The sequence below is a fragment of the Andrographis paniculata genome, unplaced genomic scaffold (assembly GCF_009805555.1).
Source record: "Andrographis paniculata isolate CXL003 unplaced genomic scaffold, ASM980555v1 Contig57END, whole genome shotgun sequence".
NCBI lineage: Eukaryota > Viridiplantae > Streptophyta > Magnoliopsida > Lamiales > Acanthaceae > Andrographis > Andrographis paniculata.
In genome coordinates this window covers 1943818-1970891 of record NW_026137592.1, presented here as the reverse complement: position 1 = coordinate 1970891, position 27074 = coordinate 1943818, and the positions used below count along the sequence as shown (strand labels likewise).

The 27074-nt window shown below is 34.1% G+C and overlaps 6 protein-coding genes and 1 long non-coding RNA gene across 7 annotated transcripts; 3 read left to right on the top strand and 4 right to left on the bottom strand.

The window, feature by feature from the left end:
- Positions 1-44: 44 nt before the first annotated feature.
- LOC127256923 (thioredoxin H-type 1-like) lies at positions 45-2036 on the bottom strand. Its single transcript, XM_051283155.1, has 4 exons — positions 1874-2036; positions 1687-1778; positions 749-871; positions 45-431 (listed from the first exon to the last, which is right to left on the bottom strand). The coding sequence occupies exons 2-4, from the start codon at positions 1774-1776 to the stop codon at positions 297-299; spliced, it is 348 nt and encodes a 115-aa protein (XP_051139112.1). The 5' UTR covers positions 1777-1778; positions 1874-2036; the 3' UTR covers positions 45-296.
- A 1016-nt stretch (positions 2037-3052) lies between these two features.
- On the top strand, positions 3053-6943 carry LOC127257517 (probable GTP-binding protein OBGC2). Its single transcript, XM_051283976.1, has 10 exons — positions 3053-3253; positions 3687-4141; positions 4339-4430; positions 4652-4735; positions 4842-4919; positions 5195-5395; positions 5535-5642; positions 5733-5807; positions 5922-6133; positions 6600-6943. Exons 1-10 carry the CDS (start codon positions 3150-3152, stop codon positions 6679-6681), a joined length of 1491 nt encoding a protein of 496 aa, XP_051139933.1. The 5' UTR covers positions 3053-3149; the 3' UTR covers positions 6682-6943.
- Positions 6944-7698: 755 nt separating this feature from the next.
- Positions 7699-8644, top strand: LOC127257325 (dehydration-responsive element-binding protein 2D-like). The gene has a single exon (XM_051283699.1). It carries the CDS (start codon positions 7788-7790, stop codon positions 8409-8411), a length of 624 nt encoding a protein of 207 aa, XP_051139656.1. The 5' UTR covers positions 7699-7787; the 3' UTR covers positions 8412-8644.
- Positions 8645-11602: 2958 nt separating this feature from the next.
- LOC127256851 (purple acid phosphatase 2-like) lies at positions 11603-15542 on the bottom strand. Its single transcript, XM_051283067.1, has 8 exons — positions 15153-15542; positions 13966-14166; positions 13761-13872; positions 13434-13663; positions 13227-13365; positions 12934-13154; positions 12728-12849; positions 11603-12074 (listed from the first exon to the last, which is right to left on the bottom strand). The coding sequence occupies exons 1-8, from the start codon at positions 15348-15350 to the stop codon at positions 11846-11848; spliced, it is 1452 nt and encodes a 483-aa protein (XP_051139024.1). The 5' UTR covers positions 15351-15542; the 3' UTR covers positions 11603-11845.
- An 829-nt stretch (positions 15543-16371) lies between these two features.
- Positions 16372-19398, bottom strand: LOC127256854 (uncharacterized). The gene is made up of 4 exons (XR_007839909.1): positions 18763-19398; positions 17032-18630; positions 16801-16936; positions 16372-16681 (listed from the first exon to the last, which is right to left on the bottom strand). It is a non-coding gene; the product is annotated as an uncharacterized LOC127256854 (long non-coding RNA).
- A 106-nt stretch (positions 19399-19504) lies between these two features.
- Positions 19505-21443, top strand: LOC127256852 (cysteine proteinase 15A-like). Its single transcript, XM_051283068.1, has 4 exons — positions 19505-20005; positions 20182-20301; positions 20610-20853; positions 20947-21443. Exons 1-4 carry the CDS (start codon positions 19526-19528, stop codon positions 21240-21242), a joined length of 1140 nt encoding a protein of 379 aa, XP_051139025.1. The 5' UTR covers positions 19505-19525; the 3' UTR covers positions 21243-21443.
- Positions 21444-21482: 39 nt separating this feature from the next.
- On the bottom strand, positions 21483-25963 carry LOC127257219 (ribonuclease 3-like protein 3). The gene is made up of 3 exons (XM_051283602.1): positions 25417-25963; positions 25157-25300; positions 21483-22034 (listed from the first exon to the last, which is right to left on the bottom strand). The coding sequence occupies exons 1-3, from the start codon at positions 25798-25800 to the stop codon at positions 21483-21485; spliced, it is 1080 nt and encodes a 359-aa protein (XP_051139559.1). The 5' UTR covers positions 25801-25963.
- Between the last annotated feature and the right edge of the window lie 1111 nt (positions 25964-27074).

Below are 27074 nucleotides of genomic sequence, written 5' to 3'. Positions count from 1 at the left end.
AGGCAAGAATTTGTTGTATCTTTATCTCAGAATAAAACACAAAATTGAAGAAAATAGATTCATATTATGTTCTTCTTGCACTATCTTCCAAATCTATTCATGTAAAAACAATCATTCAAGTAAACATGGCAATATAAAGTGCTAAGAAAGAAATTTCATCCAAAGATAAAGTTGAACATATAAGGAGGCATAAATCTTCATAGAAGGCTTAAAGAAATATGGTTTACTGGCACAGTGAGTATAACCACTGTGATTTATGGAAACCATAAAAGTATAGCATCTTATCTTTGGAAACCTCAAGCAGCAGCGTGCTGCGCAACCTTCTGCTGCAACAGGTCCTTCGCTGCCCCGGAAAACCTGTCCACAACTATTCCTCCTTTGAGGAAGACAAATGTCGGCATAGCCTCAACATTGTATTCTTCGGCAACAGTCTGCAGAAATAGATGCCTAGTTGGTAAAATAGTTTTTATAATTTTACAGAGAATATACACGTGTATGGGACTTATTACGGTGCTGATTGAGGAAAATCAATATCATGCATAATAGTATGTGTTGTAGACTATTGTGCTGTATTTGTGTCATATAATTATATAACATAAGTTGTATGTTGTCTATCTGTCATATCTTGGGTTGTCTATCATAATTTAATGTATTGTCAGGTTGAATTATAAAATGTAATAAAATTATAATTCAGCACAATATAGATAGAGAACAACGTGGTACAGCCATTGCAAGGATGTGTGGTCACCTTGAGTTCATCAACATCAACTTTCAAGAATGTAACAGCAGGCATTTTCTTGGCTAGTTCAGCAAAAACAGGGCCGATTATGCGGCATGGTCCACACCATGATGCTGTGAAATCAATGATAACCTGGCATATAAGTTTTTGTTTAGAAACATAGCTGAAGAACAACCATTTTCACTAACTCTCAAGAAATTTGTCATAGAATGTATAAATACACACACACACACACACACACACACATATATATATAAAGGATTAATATAAGAATGTACGAGTCGAAATTGCAATATGTAGTCCTTGAGTGTTCACCAAAACTTCACTTTGTTTATGTGTGTGTTTGTCTTCGTTCTCATACTATTCAATCTAAGAGGGTTTTTCATTTTCTATTGTAAAAGATATCACATATTTTCCTTTCAAATTATCACATCCAACACCAATTTTCATCTAAACGATTTCAAATTCCAAAACAAAATAAAAACATAACCAAACACACACTTACGCAAGGAGTTAATATACATAGCATTTCTTTATTCCTTTTCTGTATAAAAGCCAACGAAACCCTAATTTTCTACTTATCAACAGCAACTTTGAGGACAAACAGCATCTACAAGAAAATTAATGGATCCTAATCTCCATGGTTATGCTTAGGTCCTTAATTTCTCGTTTTTCTATACGATCTATTCACATTTGAACACAATACGCGCGAGGTATCCTTCCTCTGCATTCTGCACGTTTCCAGGTAGAAATTTATCAGCTATAATATCTTAGATTAATCTAAAAACTCGATCATTCAAATATATAAACAAAACGATCCGGTGGAACCAAAAGACGACAAATCGAAACATTAACCATTCAAATCCAAAACGATAAATCGAAAACAATCTATAATTCCCTTATTCACCCCCAAAGTCGTTAAAGAGCATGAGAAATGAACCACATACGAGTTTCTTAGATTCGACGCCCTTCTGGAACGCTTCCTTCCACTGATCGACGGAGTGAACAGCGATCACCTGTCCTTCTTCAGAAGCCATACCTGCAAAATCACTCAAGTCAATGAAAACGTCGCCGTCTGTATGGAATTGCGATTAACAACAGATGGAAATTGTAGGTGAGCGACGACGTGTATACCTGAGGGCCGGATATTATGCACGACGGTGAGGATTGAACGATGAAATGACGACTCTGAGAGACACGTTGCCAGTACTAGTGGATGAAAATTTTGGCCTGAGGAGCACAAAAAAGCTTTTATTATTATTAGTAGCGTGTAATTGTTATTATTACCAAAATATAAAAGAATGAAAATTAAACCTATAATTTTTATTTTTATTTTTAAATCGGTGTTTATAGTGTATCTAGACGCGTACGCGGTACAGATTCAAGATATTCAATGGCTTGCGCAAGTTTGGGCACAGGCCCATGGACTGGGCCCTGTCTAAACTTTAATATAGGCCCATAGATTTTGACCCACTTCAACTATTTATTTAATATTTATAGTTGAAAGTATGAATAACTGTAAACATATTATTAAAAAATATTTTAAGTGAATATACTTATATAAATCATAATTTATTATTATTTAATTAAATATTATTATTTAAACTGAGACGAAAGAGTATTACATAACATAACCAGCCGGAATATTGGTTTGTTTGTTCGGTCAAATAATTTGAAAGAGTATTTCTTTTGATTTAATTAAATATTATTATTTTAATTGACACGAAAGAGTCTTATTACATAACATAACCAACCCAAAAAAAAGAAAAAATGTTGTATTTTTGTTTAGTGAAATAATTTGAAAGAGTATTTTTTGATCGTGAATTATAGAAAAAAATTGTGTAGAAAATATAAAAATAATGAATATGTGTGATATATAAATATTTTTAAAAAATATGTAAAAAATATAAAAATATTTTTGTGTTAATATATTAATATTAATATTTTAAAAAAATTGTTATAAGGAATTATATATAATATAAAAATATAAAAATAATAAATATATCTAGTATATTATTCTCTCTGTCTAAGTATATTTGTCCAAATTTTTTATTTTGATCATCTCACGAGAAATATGATTATACATTTTTAATCATATTTTAAATTTTAAATTTTATAATTTTTATTAAATTATTTAATTATATATACATTATTTAAATTCTCTTTTATAGACTAAAATACATGGGCGGAGGGAAGTAATATATTTTTTTATAAAAAAACATATGTTAAAAAAAATTTGTTGAATAAAGCAGCCGAAAGTTTTAAATAAATGATGAATTTCGGTTTAATATAAAAGATAAATAATAAAAACAATTGTTTCAGTTCTAAAGACTGCTAACTTTGCTCTAAAGAAAAAACGAAGGTTATCAATGGAAGCTTTCTTGTTTCGTTGACAATTGAGAAAAGAGAGATGCAGTGTCGGGTTCCTCACCACGGTTCAGCTGCGATTCCCTGCTCCTCTTCTGATAAAATTTCATGGTCGTCTTCTTCCCTCTCTGTTTTCACCAATGGAGGGTACGTTCTCGCTTCTTTTTTAATACCTACCGGAGCACTGAGCTTTTCCTCTCACTTGCTTAGGGATGGAGAATAAAAGTATGATTGTGTCTTCTATTGATTATGGCAAGTTTACAAACGATGATAGTTTCCTTCCCCATACTGTGTTCGTGATAGTGTTGGAATTTTATTTGCTTAATTTGAAATTGTGGACTGCCTTGATTGCCCGGTGAATGCTTTATCTTGCTATGCATGAGTTTTTTTTGCGGAGATGGCGATAAACATCTTTGAATTTGTTTTTAGGTATTTCATTGTGTGAACAATTGCAAGAGTTGTAGATGTGTTGCGCCTCTTTGCCTGTAAATTGAGAATGTGTTTGTGACCTAATTACCATACAAGGTAAATTTGTAGTTTAATTCTGTTGTACATATCCTAATTTGGAATATTTGAACAGAAAAAGTAGGAAATGTACTGCAAGACAGTTCTACAAGTGCATTAAACTAAGGAATGTGCTTGCTAAAGTGAAAAGTCTTCCATCCCCAACTCCCGAAACGTTGGTGAAGGAACGCCATAAGTACTTTGACGAGGTTCTTATTACTGTCCGCGCTGGAGATGGAGGTCATGGTGCTGTTCTTAGCCTGCCGTCCCAAGGGAAATCTACAAAGGAGAAAGTAAAGAAGAAGAGTTCTTATAAAAGGGACTTTGATGGTTCTCTGATACTCCCTGTGGGTGGACATGGTGGTGATGTCATACTTTATGCAGATGAAAGCGAGGACACCTTGTTGGAATTCCACAAGAAGGCTCGATATGCTGCAAAGCGTGGTGGAAATGTTGATGCTATGGGTGTTTTGTCTTCTCAATTGTGTAGTGGACTTGATGCTCCGGCATTGCGTATTCCTGTGCCTCTCGGTTGGTTCACTCTGTTTAGTATCCGTTGGGTTTCTAGATCATTGAATAATTGGTTGAAAATGAATATATAACTCTTGCTTTGATCCTTAATGTGACTTATATATGTGTGTATATATTCGCTAATGTAGTAATAAGATCTATCAAGTTTATAACTCATTGGCCGATTTCTTTTATTCTTAAATGAGTACCTTTGGCAGGTACTGTTGTTAAACAGAAAAGAGGGAAGCTTCTTGCCGATTTAGCTCAACCTGGTGACGAAGTTACTGTTGCAAGAGGTGGACGTGGAGGGGTAAGGATCTGTCTTCTCGATCATAACCAGATGCATTCTTGTTCTCATTTAGAGGAAAATTATCTTATAAAGGGGCCATACGGTTATTGGAAGTAGTATCTTTTGATTGCATTCATCTTTTGCTAGCTACATGTGAGTGCCTATACTGATTTTGTGTTTACTGTGCTCTTGTCTTCCTTACAAAGAATTTATCTGTGCTCTTTTATTTTTGGCCTTGCCAGATTAGCTTGTTGGAAATGCCTGAGCACAAGAGGAAAAAAATGATGTCTTTAACAACCAATGTAATGAAGGATGAAAGTGACAAGGTAAATAATGATGTTCGTTTGGCCTTTAATGTAAAACTAGATTGGCTTAAACGTTTTCCTCAGAAGTTGCACTGGGAGAGTTTGTGTTGAACACAGCACGTTGCAGGTTTTAATTCTTGGTCAGCCTGGAGAAGAGGTCAGACTTCAATTGATTCTGAGAGTTGTTGCGGACGTTGGTCTTGTTGTAAGTATCACGTTTTTGGATAACAGATAGCAAAATGTGCTGAGTTGTCTATATATATATAATACACAAATGAGAATTTCTTTATTATGAACATAGGGAGTTAAATCCACAGTGTTTCTATTTTATTTCCATTTTCTTTTAGACATAAATTTGTTGCGGCTCCCATCTTTTCTCCTGCCTTTAACATTCATTGAAGTTTCGTAATGCTACAAGTGATAAGAAATTTGAGTTTTGTTGTCAATAGATTCAGAGAATTTGCATTTCAAAATTTTCAGGGGCTCCCAAATGCTGGAAAATCTACCCTTTTGGCAGCCATAACCCTTGCGAAACCTGATATAGCTGACTATCCGTTTACAACCTTGATGCCTAATCTTGGACGTTTAGATGGTGATCCCAGCTTAGGGCCGGGGCAGTTTGCATCCGAGGTGACCCTAGCAGATTTGCCTGGCCTCATTGAAGGTGCTCATCTTGGAAAGGTATTCTATGTTGATCGGGTTTAGTAACCGAAAATTATTCTGTTGTTGTCTCTAGGAAGTCTACAAAATTGTGATAATGCAGTTGGGGCCTGAAATCAACACGTTATGTATTATGTCTATTCTATTCTAATTTTTGTAGGGTCTTGGTCGCAACTTTTTAAGGCATTTGAGGAGGACAAGGTTGTTGGTGCATGTTGTCGATGCAGCTGCAGAGGATCCAGTGCGCGACTACAGGACTGTAAAAGAGGTAAACTAGTATACCCAATCGAGGAGAGATTGTATGGGTTAATGTCGGCTTTTTATATCGACAGGAACTTAGTGGCCATCAATGTTGCAGGAACTGCGAATGTATAACCCTGATTACCTTGAGCGGCCATATATTGTTGTTCTGAATAAGATCGACATACCTCAGGTACACATTCAACTTCCATTTACGGAAATGATGTAAGTGCAGTTTTAAAATTATAGATTGCCTATTGCACTGTCATTTACGGAAAAGTTGTAAAGATAGCTATCGACACTGCAGGCAATGGAAAGACTTGCAAGTTTAACGGCAGATATATGGAGAATCGGTCTTGATAAGACATCAGAATTTCGGATTAGTACCCACCCTGAAATTGCTTCTTCTTCTTCGGAAAGTGTTGTTGATGATGAAGCTGATAGTCGTGATGATGAGAGAAAGGTGAAGGACATTGAAGAATATCCACGGCCCCTTGCCGTTGTTGGCGTCAGTGTACTGTAAGTTTCTTCAATTGTTCTGTTTCTTGTTGCATATCAACCTAATGCATTTCCTGGCATTTGTGTCGAATGGATTCTACTTAACGAAGAACTATAAATTATTTCTTGAATTGTTGAAGAAAATTTATGAGATGTTGAAGGCATGCATTACAAGTGAATGTCTTAGATGTTATGGCACAAAATTAAGTTTAGTTTTTGTAGTTATTCATCTGTAAGAAGCAATTTTTTGAAATAATATGGATTTGTTTCTGTGTTTTCCGTGGTTTGCTTTGGTTTTTGTTGTTTTCAGATAAAATAGTTGTTGGGTGTGATATATTTTCTATAAGAAATGCATATTTATTGGGAATCGTATGTTTCAGTAGTGAAAATACTGAAAAAAATTCAAAAAGAACATATAGTTAGTTTTTAATATTATCGACTATTTTTATTACATTTCGTTGTCTTAGTATAACCTATCGATATGCAGAAAAGGTTTAAGGGTCGATGAAATGCTAGAAGAAATCAGAGCAGCCTTACGTACTCTTCGAGATGACGCTGGATTACGGTGAAGTATTACGAAACTATGATGTCATCGTGGATCGGCATTCGCCTTTGATGCAGTCTTCTAAGACCATTTCTCATTTGTGCAACTTTGAAGGCTTAAAAATTTCAACTATATTCAGAAAGTTGTGTTTGTTATTTTATTTTGATGATATAATACAAGTTTCATCTTTGACAATTTGTTTGGTTTTTCATAAACTACACATTCCACTAAGGTTGCGACTGCGACCATGTGATTATGAGTTCAAATTTATGATATTTTGATGCTTCTGGATTTTTGTCGGATTTAGCTGCGGATTCTCACGTTATTACAAAGGAATAAAATAAAAAATGATAAAATTCATGACAGTGAGCATATATTGTGCAATGCATATTGATTTGTTCATGTGTTAAAGACTAGTCTTAAATCAGTTCTCTAATGACTTATATATATATATATATATATATAAGAACTTAAAAGGACTTAAAAAGTAATGGGATTAATTGAGTTGTATTTTTCAAACAAATTAGGCTCCATCGACATTACTGTGAAGATGCCATTTTTGGTATAAGAAAATGCATAACAAATACTGATTTTGTGGGCCATGCATGTATATATATATATTACTATTATTGATTATGGGTTACAGCCCCGACAAAAGTGGCTATTGTCTTGATTTTTGGGAGACAATGGATATCGAAACAAAATGAAAAATGAAGTCGATTCATTGCACTTACATAAGAAATTATACCTTAAAAAAATTTAAAAAAAATAAATGGAAAGAAGTCCATTCTGAATTCTTCTTTCTTCTTCTTCTCCTTCTTTATTATCCATGGAGCGTGATGTCACAATGACGACGACTCACTCCTAGCATTAATTACACACACATACACACATACATACATTACATACAAACATTGATGAAATTAAGAAAAGACGATCGTCGTCTTCCTCCCAGCTTCGATTGTGTGTAAAAAGCTCCACCTTTTGCCATGCCAAGTAGCAATGCCGTTTCCTCTCATCTCGACACGTGTCCCTCCTACCCCTCTATTAATTAATCCCCCCTTCTACAATTTCTTCACCCCCCCAAATATACATATAGTGGTGGTGCCAATTGCAATAAAAAATTAATCAATGGCGGAGGAGGAGAAGAAGTCGGCGGCGGCGGCGGCGGTGCGGCGGCGGGCGAGTTCGAGAAAGGGGTGCATGCGGGGAAAGGGCGGGCCGGAGAACGCCACGTGCACATACAAAGGCGTACGGCAGCGCACGTGGGGGAAATGGGTCGCCGAGATCCGGGAGCCCACGAACGGGACACGTGTCTGGCTGGGGACGTTCGACACATCCTACGACGCCGCCGTAGCCTACGACGCCGCCGCCCGGAAGTTCTACGGCCCCGACGCGAAGCTTAATCTGCCGCATCTCCACCACCGTCATCAATTGCAGTTGACTCAGGCGCCGCCGCCGCCGCCGTTGCCGGGGAAAATGGTGGTCGGCGGTGGGGATGATGACCTGGCGCCGATTTTGGATTATTGTTTTGGGAGGGAGGAGATGAGTGATAATGTGCAGTGGTTTGGCGGCGGCGGCGGGGTGGATTTGAGTGTGGCGGTGGCGGAGCTGCCGGCGGTGGATGACTCGGAGCTGTGGGCGGAGGCGGCGAAGGATACATCGTTGGAGGTGGTGCATGATCCGGGAGCTTTCGGGAGCTGCAATTTGGACAGCAATGGCGTCCCGTTTTCTCTCTTTAATTCTATTAATTAATTAAATTTTAGAATTAAATAATATTATAATCTTGATTAATTAATTAATTAATTAATTAATACTTTGTAGTATATGTTTGTCTATTATTATTATTATTAGTAGTAGTATTGCTTTGTATATACGTATTATAATTATTGTGTGGATGCAGTGTTTGTACAGTGTACGGAGTGTTATAAGCTGGACATGTAGAAAAAGAATATAATGGTGTGTATGTATGTATAATACATGTCTGATATATGCAATTACTTTTAACTTTTTTGTTACTTAATTCTTTGCTTTTTATTTTTTGGTTATAAATTTTGATAGAGGTGAAAGAGTAGGAGTCAAATGAGTTTAATATGAATCAAGAATGTGAGATATAAATAAATATTTAATATATATATAAGTATGTATATATATTTTTTATACTGCATAAATTTATAAACTCTATTTTTTTAAGTATTTACTATTCAAATAAAAGTTAAATTTATAATCTTTACACCACAGTGATTTTTGTTGATTTATGTTCAATCCTAAAAAGTACAGTTTTATTGTAATTTTGATATATACATATATTTATATTTATATGTGCAATTTATAATTTGATAACTGTTACATGCAATTTAACAAATATAAGTTATCAATATACATAATATATATTTAATATAGTTTTCATTTTTTTTTGTTTTGTTTTGTGTGTAATATGATAATGTGAGTAGATAAAATTTTCATAAATATGATTTGGAATTTTAGAGAAAAGTTCAATTTTGATGTTTTTTTTAATGTGCAATTTGAAAGGAAGGAATAATTTTTAGGTAAAATAAAAGCTGCATGCAAAAAATAAACAGAAATTTAAGTTAGACAAGACAAAAACTGCAGAGAGTTTATTAGGATAAAAATTGCAGAAAATCTTATTTTTGTATTTTTATATACAATTTTACAGAATAAGTGTAACTTTGATTGGTTTTTTTTTTTTTTTTTTTTGCTTTTTTTTGTTTGTGTCTTTTATGTTTTTACAAGTATTTAATTGTTGGTTAACTCAAGTAATATATATATATAAGTGATTTGTATCATTTGAATATTAAGCTTTTAGGTTGGACAAATATTTAATACTCCCTTCGTCCCACATAATTTGTCCATTTATTTTTTGGAAATATAATTATACACTTTAATCTCATTTTAAATTTTAAATTTTATAATTTTTTTAATCTTAATTAAACTATTTAGTTATCTTAATCTTAATCCATAATTATTTTTATTATACGATAATTATTTTTACTAATATACTTCTTAATTACTTACTAATTACACTTTACCTAAATTCTCGTATCTACACCCATAATACGTAGAACGGAGGGAGTATGATAGTAGGAATATGTTAGTAGAGTTGGAATATGTTATATGGAATGTGTTATATGTTCGAGTTTCACCACCTACACAATTTGTATGTGTCATATATATACTTTGCAAAGTGATGCATGTGAAGCTGTCATTTATCACTAATAAATACTCCCTCCGTCCCACATATTTTGGGCTTATTACTGTAGATACGGGAATTTAGGGAAAATATAATTAGTAGGTAATTAAGAAGTGTATTAGTAAAAATAATTATTATTTAGTAAAAATAATTATAGATTAAGATTAAAATAACTAAATAGTTTAACTAAAATTAAAAAAATTATAAAATTTAAAATTTAAAATGCGATTAAAGTGTATAATTATATTTCCAAAAATAGAAAGGACAAGTTACGTGAGACGGACGAAAATAGAAAATAGGGACATATAATGTGGGACAGAGAAAGTATAATTTTGTTAGACAAAATAAAGTGAATAGTTTAGCTGCACAAATTCTAATTTTATGAACATAATAAAAGTTTATTTTTATTGGAGAATACTATTTTTGTATTTTTACATCCAATTTTACGGAATAAGTATAATTTTGATATATTTTTTTATGGGTATTCATCAATATAATTATATAACACAAAATAAAAACAATAAAAAATTAATAAGATAAAAAGAATAGTTTCATTGAAGAATTATGTTAGACATGGTAACAGATTATTTTTTTTTTCCCAACAAATTTTTTTAACATATTTCTCAAAAAATATTAATATATTGCATACACTCTTTATTTCTATAATTATTTATACATAATAAAAACCATAAAAAAATTAAAAAAATAAAAGGTGTATAAAAAGATCTAATTTTATAGACATAACAAAAGTTTATTTTTATTGAAATGTATATTTTAGAGAATAAGTAAAATTTTGATTTTTTTTTTAATGATTTTTACAAATATTTTAACAAACAAAACTATGTTAATAGAATGAAAGCTGCAGAAAAAAGATATAATCTCATGGATACAATAAAAGTTGTAGCAAATGTACAATTATTATATTTTTGAAATTTAAAATTCTCTATTTATAATTTTATATTTCCTATATAAAGGGTCACAGTTATACTAATTTGAAATTAATGTTGAGTTAGAATGATGGTTTTGTGACATTTGTTTCTTATTTTGTAAGTTTTTGTGTTGGTTAGTTGAATCAAATTTTGCAGAATTTTAAATATAAATAGCAATAACTTGATATAAAATATATCAACACAAGTGAGGAACTTTAAAATACTATCTCATGTAGAGATATTTTAGAAGGGGTGTAACGAGTAGATAATTAAGAATATATTAGTTAAAATAATATAAATAATTATAATTTAAAATTAAGATAACTAATTAATTTAATTAAAATTTTTTAAAAAAATTTAAAAAGTTTAAAATGAGATTAAAGTGTGTAATCATTTTTCAAAAAAGGAAAGTGACATAGTATGTGGGACGGACAGAAACAACGACAACGTGGATATGGTACGTGGGACAGAGGGTGTAAAACTTACATTTTAACACAAATTTTCATCTTATAAACTTCAACACAAAATAATACTTAAAAAAAATAATAATAACAACAAAAATTTGCAAAACTTCATTCATCAGCTTTATTTCTTCTAGTCTGAAATTATTTCGCATTATTACTTAAAATTTTTCTCTAAAAACCATTAAATTAAATACATAATTTTTATTTAATACATTCAAATACTATTTTTATTCAACTTGAATCCAAATTCCAAATCCAAACTTTAAAAAAAAGATGTCCAAAATTTTTCAATTTTCTCCTTCGAAGTGTCCGACAGAATATTTTTTCATAACTAAAAGAAATAAAAAAAAAATAAAAATACAATAATAGATGCACGATGATAACATAAGCAAAAGGTACATTCCCACCGATACAATTATAAATATAGACTCAAGACAAGACCTTTCTAAATATAACCAAACATCGTACACACAACACACACTCTTTCTATATATAGTAAATACTACATTGTCCTAGACAACAACATCATCCGATTCATCTATGGTCTCTAATTATCTATCCATCCCTCTTATTATCACTACTTTCTTAAATCACAGCTACAGATCCTTTTCCTTTTTCTTCCCCATCAAATTTAGATTTAGATTTAGATTTCCAGTACCTATTAATGAACCACAGGGAGTCTGCTTCCACAGCATATCCATCCTGATTCCGATGCCACCCGAAATAGGCGTGTGTCCTGTTCTTTATGTCGAAAATGCCGTGCCCGTAGCTGGCTTCCCGGTAGGCCGAGTAACTCGGCTGTGGCTGAGTCATTCTGCATTGATTTAGAGAGAAATAGAGTTCGTTAGCAATTTTTAGACGGCAATTACTGCGCTAAGTTATATAATTCAATGCAATACTGAAAACACGTCGCGTTATGGTAGTTGATAAATAATACATAATATTATGATAGACAGCACACAACTTATGTTAGCTGGGTACGAACTAACATATAATAATAATTTACACAACACATTATTTCAACAAAGTAATGATGATATATGTTCATACAATACAACTTTAAATATCAACAAACAACACATACATTCACATAACACAATCGAGTACGAAAGCATGTGTTGTTTGCTAATTTTCCACATATGGTGTTGATTTTTTCCAAATAGCACCGCCTATCAAAATTAGCCCATTTGGATCCAACACGGAAATTACGAATATTGAAAAATTGATAAAATAAAAAAAAAAATAGTTTGGAGTATTTTTTAAAATATAGTTAAAAATTAAAGTAAATGAAGAAATAATGTAATAAAGGTAGTTTATTTGTTATAAATAAATCTTAAATGAAGGATAATAATTAAATATTGATTTATTTACTTTGCCAAAATAAATAATTGGGTAAATAGCAGACGTAATAAATTTGACGGATTGATGGAGTATTTTAATTAAAGATGTACGATAGAGGTAGTGTACTCTGTCACTAAGCCTTCTTGATTTCCTCCGTCGCCGATAGTTATATATACAGGCGCAGATTCGTCGTGTGTAGGAGTGCATAATCCGTTAACAACATTGTATGCTATGTTGGATATACGTTCCTGCACGAAATGGGTGAAGTTAGGAGATGTATAATCACACCCTATTGCAAATGGCTTTGCTTTTAACGAATCGGAGATACTTACAGAGCGCTCATAAGCGTGGACATGACCAGCAAAGACAACATCAACTTTGTACTCCACAAGGAAGGGTTCGTACATGACGCGCATGGTCTCCCCTTCCATGTAGTGATGCACGTAACTGCTGTACATCGGACAATGTACGAGCACGATTAGCCAGGGTGTCTCTGTCCGGTTCACTTTAGGAAGCTCTTCGGTGAACCATTTATATTGAGGGGTATATTTCCCTGAGGAAAACATAAATCTATGTTAATGATATTCGATAAATATGATGTACCATTAAACGTGTGATCTCATACCGAAAGCTGAGTAAGAAGAGAGGACGATTATGTAAGCCGAAGCTCTCTTGATTGAGTACCAAAGAGGAGAAGTACTTCCGGATGCATTATAAGGTACGAAATAACGATTCTTGTACGGCTTGAAGGGCTTGGTTTCACCCTGAAGCAAATATACCACTTCATAAAATCATAAGAAACGAAGAAAGGTGATTCAAAATGATAGTTTACATTTTCGGGAAGAAAATCGATTTCATGATTCCCAGCTGTCCATATCCATGGCTGGTAGGCAGCATTTCTCTCGACGAATCGTCCCCAAGTATCCCATCTCGTGTTGTCGTGGAACGGGTAACTGTCAGCATAAGAGAGGTCTCCTACGAACAGCATCGTCTGTCCTTTCACGGGGTTCATCTCATAATGAGTTAGCGTCTGATTTGAATCATGAGTCTGACCAAGATCGCCTGTTCATAAAGCCTAAGTGTTGGTTTGCCGCAGAAGTAGTAATTTTACAGCAAAGATATATTGTATTACCTTATAAGGCTTATAACTAAGTCATACCTATGAGTCCAAAGGTGTACGGGACATCGGGGCCGGGTTGAGGAGGAGTTACAAACCAAAATTGTCGTGTTGCATTACCCGTTCCTACTTCGTAATAGTATTTTGTATTATACTGCAATATCAGTACATGATATGACGACAAAAAAGAGAGCTGATAGCCGAAGCTTCTTCAAAAGTATGCAAACTGGAAATAAGACGAGTTTACCTCCAAATCCTTGATTGTGCAGTGATGAATATAGCCAGAAGTGTAATTGTAGAACTTGTATTTAACAACAACGCCGTACGCTGTTTTCTTGACATCACTATTTTCTTTCCAATAGAGAACTGAATTGGAGCTTGATTGATCGGGTGTTATCCACGATACAATCACACCTTTGCCTTCATGATCTCCTTGTGTAATGTGAACCTTCAAAATGCAACGTATTGACTTACACATTTACGAGCTAGAAAATACATACAATGAAGCTTCATACAAATGTAATGTAACATAGTATAACAGAAGTAACACATTTCGAACACGAAATCACAAGCCTTAGGGTGAGATTCAATCATCGTAGCAACAAACTTGACAATGCATTATTGATTCAAGAAACCAAGAATGCTTCGGAATCAATGTCAAAAATCCGATTCGGTAGCTTTTACAAGACAATGGAAATCGACACACAATGTTAGAGAACACAGAACAACATTGAATTATAGGGTTCCTAAAAGTTCAATCCTTAGAACCGAGTTCTTGCAATTTAAAGACAAGCCTCTAGTGTACCTAATCCTATCCGTTATACCTAACAAAAACTTGCAAGAATCACAATCGAGAGAAATTAAAGATTACAGCTAAACAACTCTAACTAAAATTGCTTCCTAAATTGTAATTACCAATTAGGTTGTCTAATGAGGTGAATTCCCCACTGCATTTCAATCGAAAATCCAGATCAACCATTTTTCGAAGTTTTCATCTCTACATAAGCAGGGGACAACATCTAATCCCTTGAAAGGTTATGATCATCACCTTCAAATTCCCCATGGCCATTATAATCTAAGACCTATCAACATATAATCATCAATCCAGCTAAACAAACTATCATTATCTTAACACTTAACAATGAAACAATAATGTCACCACAATCTCATCATCTCAATATGCCATAAATTGTAAAATAGCTTAGATAATTCATAGAAACGCAGGACCAGTGCCTGTATTATCATTCTATCGAACACCTAAGCACAGTATGATTTTACAAAACATGTAATGAGATTATCCCCAAAGCAGAATCCCTAATTTTCGGAATCAACGCATTTAAACACAACAAACATGTAGCAATTCAAATTCTCAACAGCGTAATGTCAAAAAATCCTGAAATTAACAACAATCAGGAAAAGCGGTTCGGAATTCACCTGCTGTGGGGCGTTGTGGCCGGGAGGAACCTGAAACACGTCGCTATCCAACGCCATATCTCGACTCAATCCATTGTCTCGCCAGTAATCACTCGTTGATCCGCCTCGACAGAACCCAAACACTGCGGAAATGGATAGCAATCCCGCGATCAGGTGAACGAATCTAGCGCCAATACACGGAGTCACACCCATACCCATTATTGTCGTTATGGATTCTAAATTCCGTTTTTAGACGGAAGGGAAATTGGCGGAATCTTTCCGGAATGGAAATTGGAGCGTTGGTTGATGTGGGAGAGGAGGAGGAGTGTCGTGATGGACAACTGCATCGGGAATATTCATTTCTTATGCGCACATTTGGGTATTACCATCAACGACTGCAGTCACGCACACCTGTCTCCGTCCTTTCAAAAACATTCAAATAAGTGTTCGTTCTTTCTTTTTTTTATATTTTTATTTTTTATTTTTTTATATTATATTAAAAATTAATTTTTAATTCAAAATATACGTCATTATACAATTATTTAAATTTAAATTTTTTTTAATTCAAATTTAACTCAAAATCTCAAACCCGAACAAAAACACCCTTCCTCGAAACACGCACCGTGGCTCGTCCCATTATAGACGAAATGGATTTGGGGGACACTAACACGGCCGTGTTTGTTTAGTCCAAGAGTTGTTGCCATGGCTGTCAATTTGGGCCCGGCCCGATCGATCGAGTATAATTAATTTCAGACCGAGGATATTTGTCAATTGTTTGGCTTTGGAAAAGTCAAATCCCCACCAAGTTATCCACATCAACACCAGACCTGAAATACACCTAATCATGGTAAATGAAAATCAAGAAAATCATGATAGGGGGGCAATTCGGGCAAGCTCACAACCAAATGTAAACTACTCAAAGACTTTACCATCAAATCCTGTATTAATTTTTGTTATTATTTCACTAGTGAATATATATATATAAATATATTAAATATTAAAGGTTAATTTTAATAAATCAGGCCCGATACAGTCCAACTTTTATGGGCCTGGACACAACCCTTTATTGGCGTGCCAGCCTGAGAGAGGCTGGCCACGACCCAACAACAATTCGAATCTATTTTTGGAGGCCAAGCACGTGTCAAATTCAAATTGAATTTTCAAATTTTCAGACAATACCTATTTTTGTTAATTCTACCTACGAGGAATGGTCAGCGATAAACTGTGACCAAAACGAAAACAACTAACACAGCAACGATTCCACTGTCACCATAATCCATTAACACTAACACATCATCATAAACATAAACAAGGAACTTACTCCTAACACAAAATCATCACTTAAACACATAACCGCATTCCAGTATTCATGAACATCAGTAACAACACATGCAAGTGATAGGAGACTTACACTGCTACCAAGAACCGATCGAAACATCAGTTTTGTTGGAAAGATGTCTCTGATTTTCAATCTTTCTCAACACTTGTCTCACCTTCTACATGGTTGGTTGCAGTTGGCTCGTCACTCATGTCAATTGCTGCTTTCATACCTCCACAAGTACAAAAGTAGTTTACAATAGTTTCATCATTAAGTTCCTGTAAACGATATTAGTACTTACTGTTGTAAACGAATATGTAGTGTTCCACTATGTCCTTTTTTATAGCATACCGTATTTTGTCTAGCTTCGTCACCAAATTATCAGAATCCAACTCTTCCAGTTCCTTAATGCAGCTATCAACTTCTCACCAATATTCTCAAGCTCTTGAACCAAGAAACCTATTTCTCTTGCCATTTTTACTTCGTGCTAAAACACATTTCAATGAGTTGAAGAAACAAAAGTTAGTATAAACTATACACGCTACACAATATTAATTAGTAACAATAAAATGAGAACCTTACCTCCTTCATTGCTTGTTGGGACATGATTTCGTAGTGTTTATCCAGCTTCAACTCTCTCCTCCGAGCATCATCCTCCATTCTTGTCCATCGTTCTTGATTAACTGAATCCAAACTCATAAACCAGGCATTAATAGTTCTAATTACCAAAGCTTGCGAATCTTCATGCTTCTTTATCCTCTGTTGTCGTTGATTATTTGGTTTGTTGTTGGCTTTTGCTTGTTTAACAGCAATTGGACATTCTGGATCCATTGCAGCAGGCCGCCTAATTCTGTCAAATTGTGTGCTCTCGCATTAAAATCTTGATCTGTACATTTTGAGATATGCCAGAACGCCACATCCTTGAAGGTTGCTTTGTGTTTTTCTACGTACATAACTCGATAACATTGTTCATAATATAAAGAAACTTTTTATCATATAGAACACAATGTCAACAATAAGGTAATGGATGTAATGAGAAAAGTTGATTCACTTACAAAATCCACGGGACTCAACTTGCTAAGCTATTGTGGTTGTACTTGAACTCTCATGGCTGACCACGTTGAGACATCATGCAAGCACGGTAAGATTATTCAATATTCGCGTAAATATTATTCATTCTCGGAATTAACATATATATATATATATATGCCTTTTCTGGTGCAACCTTAGAACTACGTACTCAATGAATTCTCAAAAAAGATGAAATCTAAATAGTGTAAAGAGAATGATATGAAGCGCTATAAAAATTAATTAAGATAAGGCGTGCTTGGAATGATTGACAGAGGGATCCATTTCAAATATGGATAAAAAAGACGATGAGCCACGTTTTTCATTTCATTTTCTTCACATCTTCAACAAACAAACAAACTTGGTGTTAATCTTTATCCCTGAATTTCAAGAAAGCCCAATTACTCTCCAACATATAGATTTGAGTCAATTTCGAGAAGGACTTACTTGAATGGGGGCCCTAAATAGAATACCCTTCTGTTAGCTTTCGAGTGTTAATCAACGGTGTTCCTTAATTTCAAGAAACTAAGAGAGGATTATTCTAACATCTTCCATTCTTGTCTCTGTCTTGCTCAGGATATTGAAATCATATTACATACAAGTCTGACCTAAGGCGTCCGGGGTTTGAACCCATGACCGGCCGGTCACAAATCCAAGTCCCCACCACCACCAGGTCATGCTTACGGGACTGTCACTACAACTCATTTTTTCAAACACCTATAATTGATAAGATATATTACAAAAGCTCGTACAGCATATTCAACTGGAAAAATTTTCAGGGTAGTAAAAATGCTCAAAATTAAATTAAGTACAGAGAAGGTTCTCAGCTATACTTGGAAATGTCAATAGAAACAAATTAGCAAAAAGAAACCCTAAATGAATAATCACATCCGAAATCCGACAAAAGACAAGAGTGTTGGAGTTCTCCTCAATGCCCAAACGTGAGGGATAAAGCGATTTATGCCAACTTATGCTATTCAGAGAGTGATTCGTGTAAGTAAGCAATGCCAAGATAAATTGAATTAAACAGCATAGCTAATCCATAAACTCTTCCCCATTTCATTGTAGGCAACAGTTCAGCACGGGAACACAACAGCTCATCGATTTTCCGACCTACCGTGTGAAGAAGCAAATATGCAATGAAATCGCAAGATAAAGATAAAGTAATGCAACGCCAAGCAAGCTAATCAGAAAATTAAACTTGGACAAAAAACAGCCATTATTTGAGCGAGACGACAACTTTACCGAATGACGAAGAAGAAAGGCTTCTCGAGCAAGCAGAGTTCACGCTGCCACTGCAGGAGCGAAATGCTGAATTGACTAGCGCGGGAAAAAGCCATGGCCGAGGAAGAATCAGGCCTATATATATACAGCCTTCAATTCTATTGGGCCTTTGGGCCCAATAATAATAGGCTTCTCTCATTTCAAATTTTTCAATGCCTTTATATATACAGCCTTCAACTCTACTGGGCTTTTGGGCCCAATAATAATGGGCTACTCTCGTTTCAAATTTTCAATGCTCTCTAAATCATCAGTTGTCATAAATCTAATATAAATACAAATACGTTGCAAAATTTTATATTTTTAATTAATTGTAATATATTTTAATAATATAATAAATAAATCCATGACCAAACAATAAAATAAAACGAAGATAGAATATAAAAAATCATTTTACCGCATAAATTATTAGAGGCACAAAAAAAATCAAACGCAGGCGTCATCAGTGAAGTGTCATCGAAGAAATCCAAATTGTGAAGCAACAGCGACGGCATTGATAGTCGTGAGGGGTAAAAAAGTAATTCCAGAACAAGGGTAGAATGGACATTTGCGATGATAGCAATATGAAAATTACTGATTTAACCTCACTCAATAAATATCTGAGCTGCTTGCTTTCTAGTAGCAGCCACAACTCCACCATAGATGATCGACACGTGTCCTCATCGGAATGGCAGTTACTCGACCAATATAAATACGTTCTCCCCAAAAAATCTCTGCGTTCAATCCAATGGCTCCTCTCTCTTTCCTTTTCCTCCTCTCCTTCGCCCTACTACGGCCGGCTTCAGCCGCCGCGGAAGGCGGCGTTCTCGACGGATTTACAGAGGATCCGTTGATCCAGCAAGTGGTGTCCGACGGCGTCGAAGTCGTTGATGAGTTGCTGCACGCGGAGCACCATTTCTCGCTGTTCAAATCCAAGTTCGGGAAGACGTACGCTACTGTGGAGGAGCACGACCACCGATTTTCGGTGTTCAAAGCTAATCTGCGCCGCGCGAAGCGTAACCAGCTGCTGGATCCTTCAGCTACTCATGGAGTGACAAAATTCTCGGATTTGACCCCCGAAGAGTTTGAGAGGAGCTACTTGGGGCTCCACAAGCGCCGGCTGAAGGTTCCGACGGATGCAAACAAGGCTCCGAATCTTCCTACCAGTGATTTGCCGGAGAACTTTGACTGGAGAGATAAAGGAGCCGTTACTGGCGTCAAGGATCAGGTTCTCTGTTTAGCCGAATTTTCAGAGTTGACTTTATAGGCATAAATTTTGCGCTGCTTTTGAATAGATCTTTATACTAATTATCTAGAATTTGATATATCTCTAGATGTAAAGTTAACATTAATTCCGGTGCTAAATATTGAAATTAGGGTTTTTGGCTTGTGGAATTGTGACAGGGTTCCTGTGGATCATGCTGGTCTTTTAGTACAACTGGCGCACTTGAAGGTGCACACTATTTGTCGACTGGGGAACTCGTAAGCCTTAGTGAGCAACAGCTCGTGGATTGCGACCATGAGGTGTGTTATGTCCTGTTTTGCCATAAACGTTTGAAATTGGATAGAATAGGAAAAAGGAAGATGGCTCATCAATTTGGTAATTGACCATGAATCTCGTATTCAAACCAGATCTAACTCTAGACTTTTGTCATCTGTTCATGAGCAGTTTATTTATTTTGGTGATGAATCTTGCAAAATTCCTTAGCTAGTTATTGTGCTTGGAGCTTATGACTGCTAATCTAATTTATTGAGGTGCTTCACTACTATCAGTTCTTGTTTCGGGATTGAATATTTATTGGCATCTCAACAAGTCTTATGTTCATCTGCAGTGCGATCCGGAGCAAGTCGGCTCCTGCGATGCAGGTTGTGACGGTGGATTAATGAACAATGCCTTGGAATACACGCTCAAGGTCGGCGGACTTGAAAAAGAGAAAGATTATCCCTACACCGGTTACGGTGGCAAATGCAAATTCGACAAAAGCAAAATCGCTGCTTCGGTGTCCAACTTCAGCGTTGTTCCTGTAGATAGCGACCAAATGGCCGCATACCTGGTTAAGCACGGCCCTCTTGCAGGTACCCGCCTATCTCTAACAAACACTCCTTTTAAAAAGATTCACGATTAACATGAGATGAGATGAACCCTGCATTCTTTTGTGGTACTCCCAGTTGGAATCAACGCAGTTTGGATGCAAACCTACATTGGAGGCGTTTCGTGTCCCTTAATTTGCTCGAAAAGAATGTTAGATCACGCTGTTCTTATTGTGGGATATAACGCTGCTGGCTATGCCCCTCTTCGATTCAAGGACAAGCCGTATTGGATCATTAAAAACTCGTGGGGTGTGAACTGGGGCGAGGATGGATATTATAAGCTCTGCAGGGGACACAACATGTGCGGAATCGAGTCTATGGTCTCCACCGTGACGGCTGTTCCCGTTAGCACCAACCCTGTTGTATCCAACTAGAAGCAGCGTTAAAGCACGCCGTGTTATCGCTGTGCATTAGTCGCGCATATTTAGTGTCGAAAGCCCTTTCGACTCGTGCTTACTATCTATTCTAAAGTAAGACACACCGTAATCGTAATTCGCTGCTCTCAGGTAATGTATTTCTGTATGTAAAATATCATTGCATCCTTTCAAACTTATATAGACGCCTAGCTGTATTTACCTCGCATCCAAAACCATTCGGTAAATTGATCGTTAAATTTACGACACCAACCAAGTCCATATTCTATTCACAACATCGGCAACTTTCTTCGTCCTTGGTGCAGAACTGTGTACGCTATAATAGCTAGAATTGTTCGTCTGCACGTCACCGCTCTGCACCTCCGACTTAATATTATCATCCTTATCATTCTCGATCTGTTCTTCGCGATTTGGCTCCCCCGAGGTAATTTCTTTGCTAGCGCAGGTTGGTTCCTCGCCATTTTGCTCCTCGTCGCCACTTTGGGCTGCTTCGGAGTGAGTTTTGTCGATATTGGTTTGTTCTTGCCTGTTTTGCGCCTCGAGTTTTGCCACGAGCTTGTCGTATGCATCGGCTGCGGCTCTACTTTTAGCGACAAGCCTCTTGCTTCTGTATTCGGCTCTCCCGATGACGTCGCCGCCCACGACATATTCGAATACTCCGGTTTTGGGCCACGACCTCGAAAGAACTTCGATGCTCAATTTGTGTTTCTGGCATAACTCGAAGAGCATCGACACTGGATTGGAAGAGAGAGTTGATGGCGTTACCATTGGCTCCAACAGTTTGTCGATAACCTGCGTTGAGACATCAAAGTGTTTTAGAATTCGTTTGAAAAGATTAGTGAAAAAGATTAAAAATAAAAAATAAAAAATAAAAAATAAAAATGTAATCTTAGTTATGTACGACACTTTTTAACGTCTAAGTCATTTAAATATGAATTTGAACAGGAATAATAATAGATTTCACTTATCAGCACTATGTCTACACGTAACATTTACTTGTGGTTCCTGAAAGTAGCGCACTGAGAGTACACAATATGTGCGAGTACAGCAAAAAGAAAAAAATATATATATATCTAAAATAGTTTTGATATTTTTATTATTGTAAGTACAAAAAAAATATTTTTAGTAAGATAGTAGAATAAGATAAAAGAGTTAGACATAAGGAATTTAGTATTGCCTCCCTTCCAAATCAATTTATAAATTTTTCTTTTTAGTAAATTATTTTCATTTAAAATACTTTTAAAAATATATATCAATTTAATTAATTTTATAACCTATAAAATCATTTAGTATATATAATACCAATCAAAGTCCCTCTATTTATATTCCTTTTAATAATATATATATATATTTTTTTATCTATATTTATTATTATTTTTTTATATAAAATTTATTTATAGTAATCATAGATATTTACTTGTTTATTTATGTCTTATTCCCTCACCATCATATAAAAATACTCAATTTGATTTGGGTACATGTTTTAATATGGTTAGTACCTTTTTTTATTTTTATAATTAAAAAAAAAAAAAGTTAGACAAGGTGATAAAAATTAGTATGATTTTTTTACCAAAAAAGAAAACAAATTTATTTATAGAGATATAGTTTTTAAAAACATTTAAGTACATATTTTAAATTTTTATTAATAGTATATATTAATTATTATTTTAAAAATACTAACAACATCATGCACATAAAAAAAAAAAAATAGTAATAAAGTAACAGCATATCCTATTATCATTAACTCACTAAATTTCATTGTCTTAGATACTTTTATCATTAACTAAAAGAGTCGATTAAAATGAAACGGATGGAGTATTGTTCTACATTTTATTTTAAAAATCGAAATAATTAAAGATGACACTTAAGAGTTCTCAAGGATCTCTTCGATCTTCTTCTTCTTCTATTATTATTATTATTATTATTATAGAGTTGATAAAGCCTAATATGGTTCTACATATTTAACTAATATGCCAAACAACACAAAAGCTTCCATGCCTGCATTGCAAATTATACTCACAATTAGAAGTAAACTTAACAGTATGGACCACAACAATACAATCTAGAAACTAAGCTCATTATATATGTTATCAAGAAATTAGGAGATGAAAAAGGAAGCTACTTTCGTGTAGCGGCTGCAGGTATACCCAGTGTACACTTTCAGGTAACAGCAACAGTTTCCACGTCGAAAAAAAATAAATAAATAAATAAAATAAAGGAAGCTCCTTTCAACAAAGGACCTAACTTGGAAACTAATACTAAAGGAATGCACATATAAAAGGTATTGAATCCACCACAAATAAAAGACTATGAAGAGGACAGCATTATCACATAGAGATATCAAAGAAAGTCATAAACATACATGCCCTTTGTGATTCAGCAACAAAAGGAACACTTAATGGATGATTAAAATGAAATCTATATAGTCGCCATGTTAAATTAATGAATGACGAACTAAAGAAATATAAGAGTTAAATAGAGAAACGTGACAGATATTTGACTATATATATAACAGTCAAAACGTATTAATAGAGGAAGAAATCTATACACGTGAGCATTTGTAAAATAAATGAGACGAACAAAATATCAATGTTAGACAAAGAAGAAAACCATATGTAGTCACGTTTGTTAATATTGAAGAAACCTATACAAATGGATATTTGTAAAAATAATAGCACAAATAAATTATCTAAGTCATATAAAGAAGAGTGATATATATAGTCGCATATACTAATATCAAAGAAATCTATACTTGTGAGCATTTGTAAAATAGTAAGACAAATAGAGAAAAGTGATATGTATAGCCATGTGTATTAGTATTATTTTAGAGGTTTATAAACATAAATATTTGTAAAATAGTAAGGTAGATAGAATGTCGGAATTATACGGCAAAAGTAACATATGTAGCCATGTGTGTTAAGTTTAAAGAAATCTATACACATGATATTTGTATAATAATAAGAGAAATATTTTAAAAATTATAAATATAGATATTTATAAAATAGTAAAACTGATAGACTGTTGGAGTTAATAAAAAAAAGTGACATATATAGCCACGTGTGCTAATATTTAAAAAAATTATAAATATAAATATTTGTAAATAGTAAGATATACATATAAGAGTAACATTTGTAGCGATGTGGGTTAAGATTGAATAAATCTATACATGCGGCATTTGTAGAATAATAAGACAAATAATATAAAGTTATACACATATAAGAACATTTGCAAAATAGTAAGTCAAAAATAGAATGTTGAAGTTATACCGATAAAAACACACACGTGCTAATATTAAAGAAATAGTAAAGACAAATAGAATATCGATGCCACAAAAAAAAAAGATGACGTGTATAGCCACATGTGCTAATATCGAAGAAATCTAACAATTAAATATTTATAAAATAATAATGAGACAGAAAGAACGTTAGTAGTTAAGTGAAAAGTGTGGCATATACAACATTTAATTAACGAGTACAAAATAAATATTTTAATAGATTTAAAAGCTAAAAACTAGCATATGTAATAATTAACAATCACTTAAATTGATTGATCTACACAATGTAATATTTATAACTAATCATATTTAGAGAGAGAATTCATTAGCTACATAAAAATAACATTTTTTAAACAAAATAATCTTCTTCTTCTAGGGACAAAAATTTTGTTACAAATATGTTTTGTTTTTTTTTTAAAAGTAATCTCAGATCAAATAAGATATTTCAACCTAATTAAGCAAAATTCAGATGTTCAATCTAACCTAAAGAGAAACAGTTGTGATTTCCATACAGAAACAAAATCCCAGTACAGAATGATATGCATAAAATAATAAGAAGAAGAATGATTCAAACATAAAATATTTATACACGTAGAGCAGAAGACGTTGTGAGAAGGGAATATCGGCAGAAGATGTGTACCTGAAAAGTTCGGTCAACCGAATTGCTGTCGAGATGAACCGCTCCAACCAAGGATTCAACAATGTCGGCCAGAGCCTTGGGCGTATCCACCAAACCGAACGAATGAATCGGATATTGAACAATCGCCTCCTCAAATTGCTTAATCTAATCAAAACACCAACCAAATTCAACACAAAACTTCAAAAATCGCGATTCGAGAAGGAAAATTCAGATCGAAATAGCTAAATTGGGGGCGAAATCATTAAGATACGAATAATTACTTGCGCCTCAAGCATAGGCTTGTTGTGGTTGAGAAAGCGGTGCAGGCCATGCTTCAGCGCCGCTCGCGCGAGCTTCTCCCCGTCGACGTTGGCGGAGCGGAGCTTCGTGAGTTTACCCACCGACAAATCCGGATACGTGGAGTAGTGGTGGAAGGCCACGAAGTAACCGATCACGGAATCCCCGAGGTACTCCAGCCGCTCGTACGAATCCGTCTCGTTTTTGTCGTCTTCCAAGTAGGAATGAGCGGTGAAAGCCTGCCGGAGTAAATTAGGGTTCCGGAATTCGTACCCGGTGATTTCCTTTATTTTCTCCACCAAAACGACAACGTCGATTTCATCACTCCGTTGAATCCTGGCACGAATTCTCTTGCTTTGAACTTCCATGGCGGAGATGTCGAAGAGGATTCCGGCGAGCAAGGCGGTGTTTGTGTATGTGTATAATTCTTCACATCACACCTCTATATATCTACATATATATAGATATATATGATGTATACGTAATGTACAGTGGAATCTACAGAAGGGAAGGGTTGAAGTTTGTTTGCGATTGACAGGGAAGATACGAATTTCCTAAAATAACCTTTTGAATATCGTTAACCAGAATTCTTCCGAAGGTTGAATTAGTAAATTCATCATCTTGACGTAGATTTTTCCGTGTTATTAAAATTATGTATATCTAGCTTTGTTTTTATAATAAAAAATTTTCAATATAATTTTTAAATTAATATATTATTACACATATTAATTATTTTTATATTATTTAGATAATTTTTTTTTTTATTAGGCAACATTATCAATTCTTTCTAAATTTCAATTTTGATTTTTGGATTTGAATTAAAATCATGAATATACTATTATTGGAATTGGATTTTAATTTATTATAATTCCATATCCGTTTAGATCGCGATTGATATCTTAGAAAAATTGAATTTAATATATGCTTTTGGGCTTGTGAGTTTTACTTAATTATTTTTAAAATTATCATTTAAACAAAGACTTTTTAAAATTCAAACTATATTTTGAATAAAGTTTTTACTATAAATTACAACTTAAATAAATATATAGGGTGTGTTTGTCTGGGCTTTGGATTTTGAGTTGGGATTTGAATAGTAAAAATTTTGAATTTGAATAGTTGTATGATGTGATATAAATAGGTGTTGCTGTGATGTTTTGAATGTAAAATTGATTTTTAGTATAATATAAAAAATAAAAAATAAGGGTTTGATTTGATGTTTTTGGGGGAAAATTTTTGGATGAATAATAACATTTGAATGAAATTCTACAAACGAATACACTCATAGTTTCTTTGTGTGCGTGCATGTACACGTGCATGTACAAACTTAGATTAAATTTTGTAAGTTTTTAAAATACAAGTATAAAAAGAAGTATTTTAGAAATGTATATATACATTTAAAATCGGTCGTCTCAAGGTCTCATGTGTCACGCATAGTTTGTCTAGTGTAACTTGTCTTGTCGAGCTTAATTTGCAGGTTATTAGATTCAGTCGGGGGTTTATCAGTACGCATTTTTGAATAATTGTTGCGGATTCCCATATTATAAAAAAAAATTATATTTTCATAATTGATAGTTTCAGGGCTGTCTCGAAATTTTCTTAGGTTCTGAGCAAAAAAATTAAATTATAGACCCTATAAACATAT

Excerpts from the sequence above, each read along its gene's own strand:
- LOC127256923 (XM_051283155.1), bottom strand. The coding sequence starts at position 1,776 with ATGGCTTCTGAAGAAGGACAGGTGATCGCTGTTCACTCCGTCGATCAG. Across the intron at positions 872-1,686 it reads GCGTCGAATCTAAGAAACTC|GTTATCATTGATTTCACAGC; the intron begins GTATGTGGTTCA and ends CTTATATGCCAG. Across the intron at positions 432-748 it reads TTGATGTTGATGAACTCAAG|ACTGTTGCCGAAGAATACAA; the intron begins GTGACCACACAT and ends CTATTTCTGCAG.
- LOC127257517 (XM_051283976.1), top strand. The coding sequence starts at position 3,150 with ATGCAGTGTCGGGTTCCTCACCACGGTTCAGCTGCGATTCCCTGCTCC. Across the intron at positions 4,736-4,841 it reads TGAAGGATGAAAGTGACAAG|GTTTTAATTCTTGGTCAGCC; the intron begins GTAAATAATGAT and ends AGCACGTTGCAG. Across the intron at positions 5,643-5,732 it reads ACTACAGGACTGTAAAAGAG|GAACTGCGAATGTATAACCC; the intron begins GTAAACTAGTAT and ends TCAATGTTGCAG.
- LOC127257325 (XM_051283699.1), top strand. The coding sequence starts at position 7,788 with ATGGCGGAGGAGGAGAAGAAGTCGGCGGCGGCGGCGGCGGTGCGGCGG.
- LOC127256851 (XM_051283067.1), bottom strand. The coding sequence starts at position 15,350 with ATGGGTATGGGTGTGACTCCGTGTATTGGCGCTAGATTCGTTCACCTG. Across the intron at positions 13,366-13,433 it reads TCGATTTTCTTCCCGAAAAT|GGTGAAACCAAGCCCTTCAA; the intron begins GTAAACTATCAT and ends TATTTGCTTCAG. Across the intron at positions 12,075-12,727 it reads CAAGAAGGCTTAGTGACAGA|AATGACTCAGCCACAGCCGA; the intron begins GTACACTACCTC and ends AAATCAATGCAG.
- LOC127256852 (XM_051283068.1), top strand. The coding sequence starts at position 19,526 with ATGGCTCCTCTCTCTTTCCTTTTCCTCCTCTCCTTCGCCCTACTACGG. Across the intron at positions 20,006-20,181 it reads TTACTGGCGTCAAGGATCAG|GGTTCCTGTGGATCATGCTG; the intron begins GTTCTCTGTTTA and ends GAATTGTGACAG. Across the intron at positions 20,302-20,609 it reads TCGTGGATTGCGACCATGAG|TGCGATCCGGAGCAAGTCGG; the intron begins GTGTGTTATGTC and ends GTTCATCTGCAG.
- LOC127257219 (XM_051283602.1), bottom strand. The coding sequence starts at position 25,800 with ATGGAAGTTCAAAGCAAGAGAATTCGTGCCAGGATTCAACGGAGTGAT. Across the intron at positions 25,301-25,416 it reads AGCCTATGCTTGAGGCGCAA|ATTAAGCAATTTGAGGAGGC; the intron begins GTAATTATTCGT and ends TGTTTTGATTAG. Across the intron at positions 22,035-25,156 it reads CGGTTGACCGAACTTTTCAG|GTTATCGACAAACTGTTGGA; the intron begins GTACACATCTTC and ends GTCTCAACGCAG.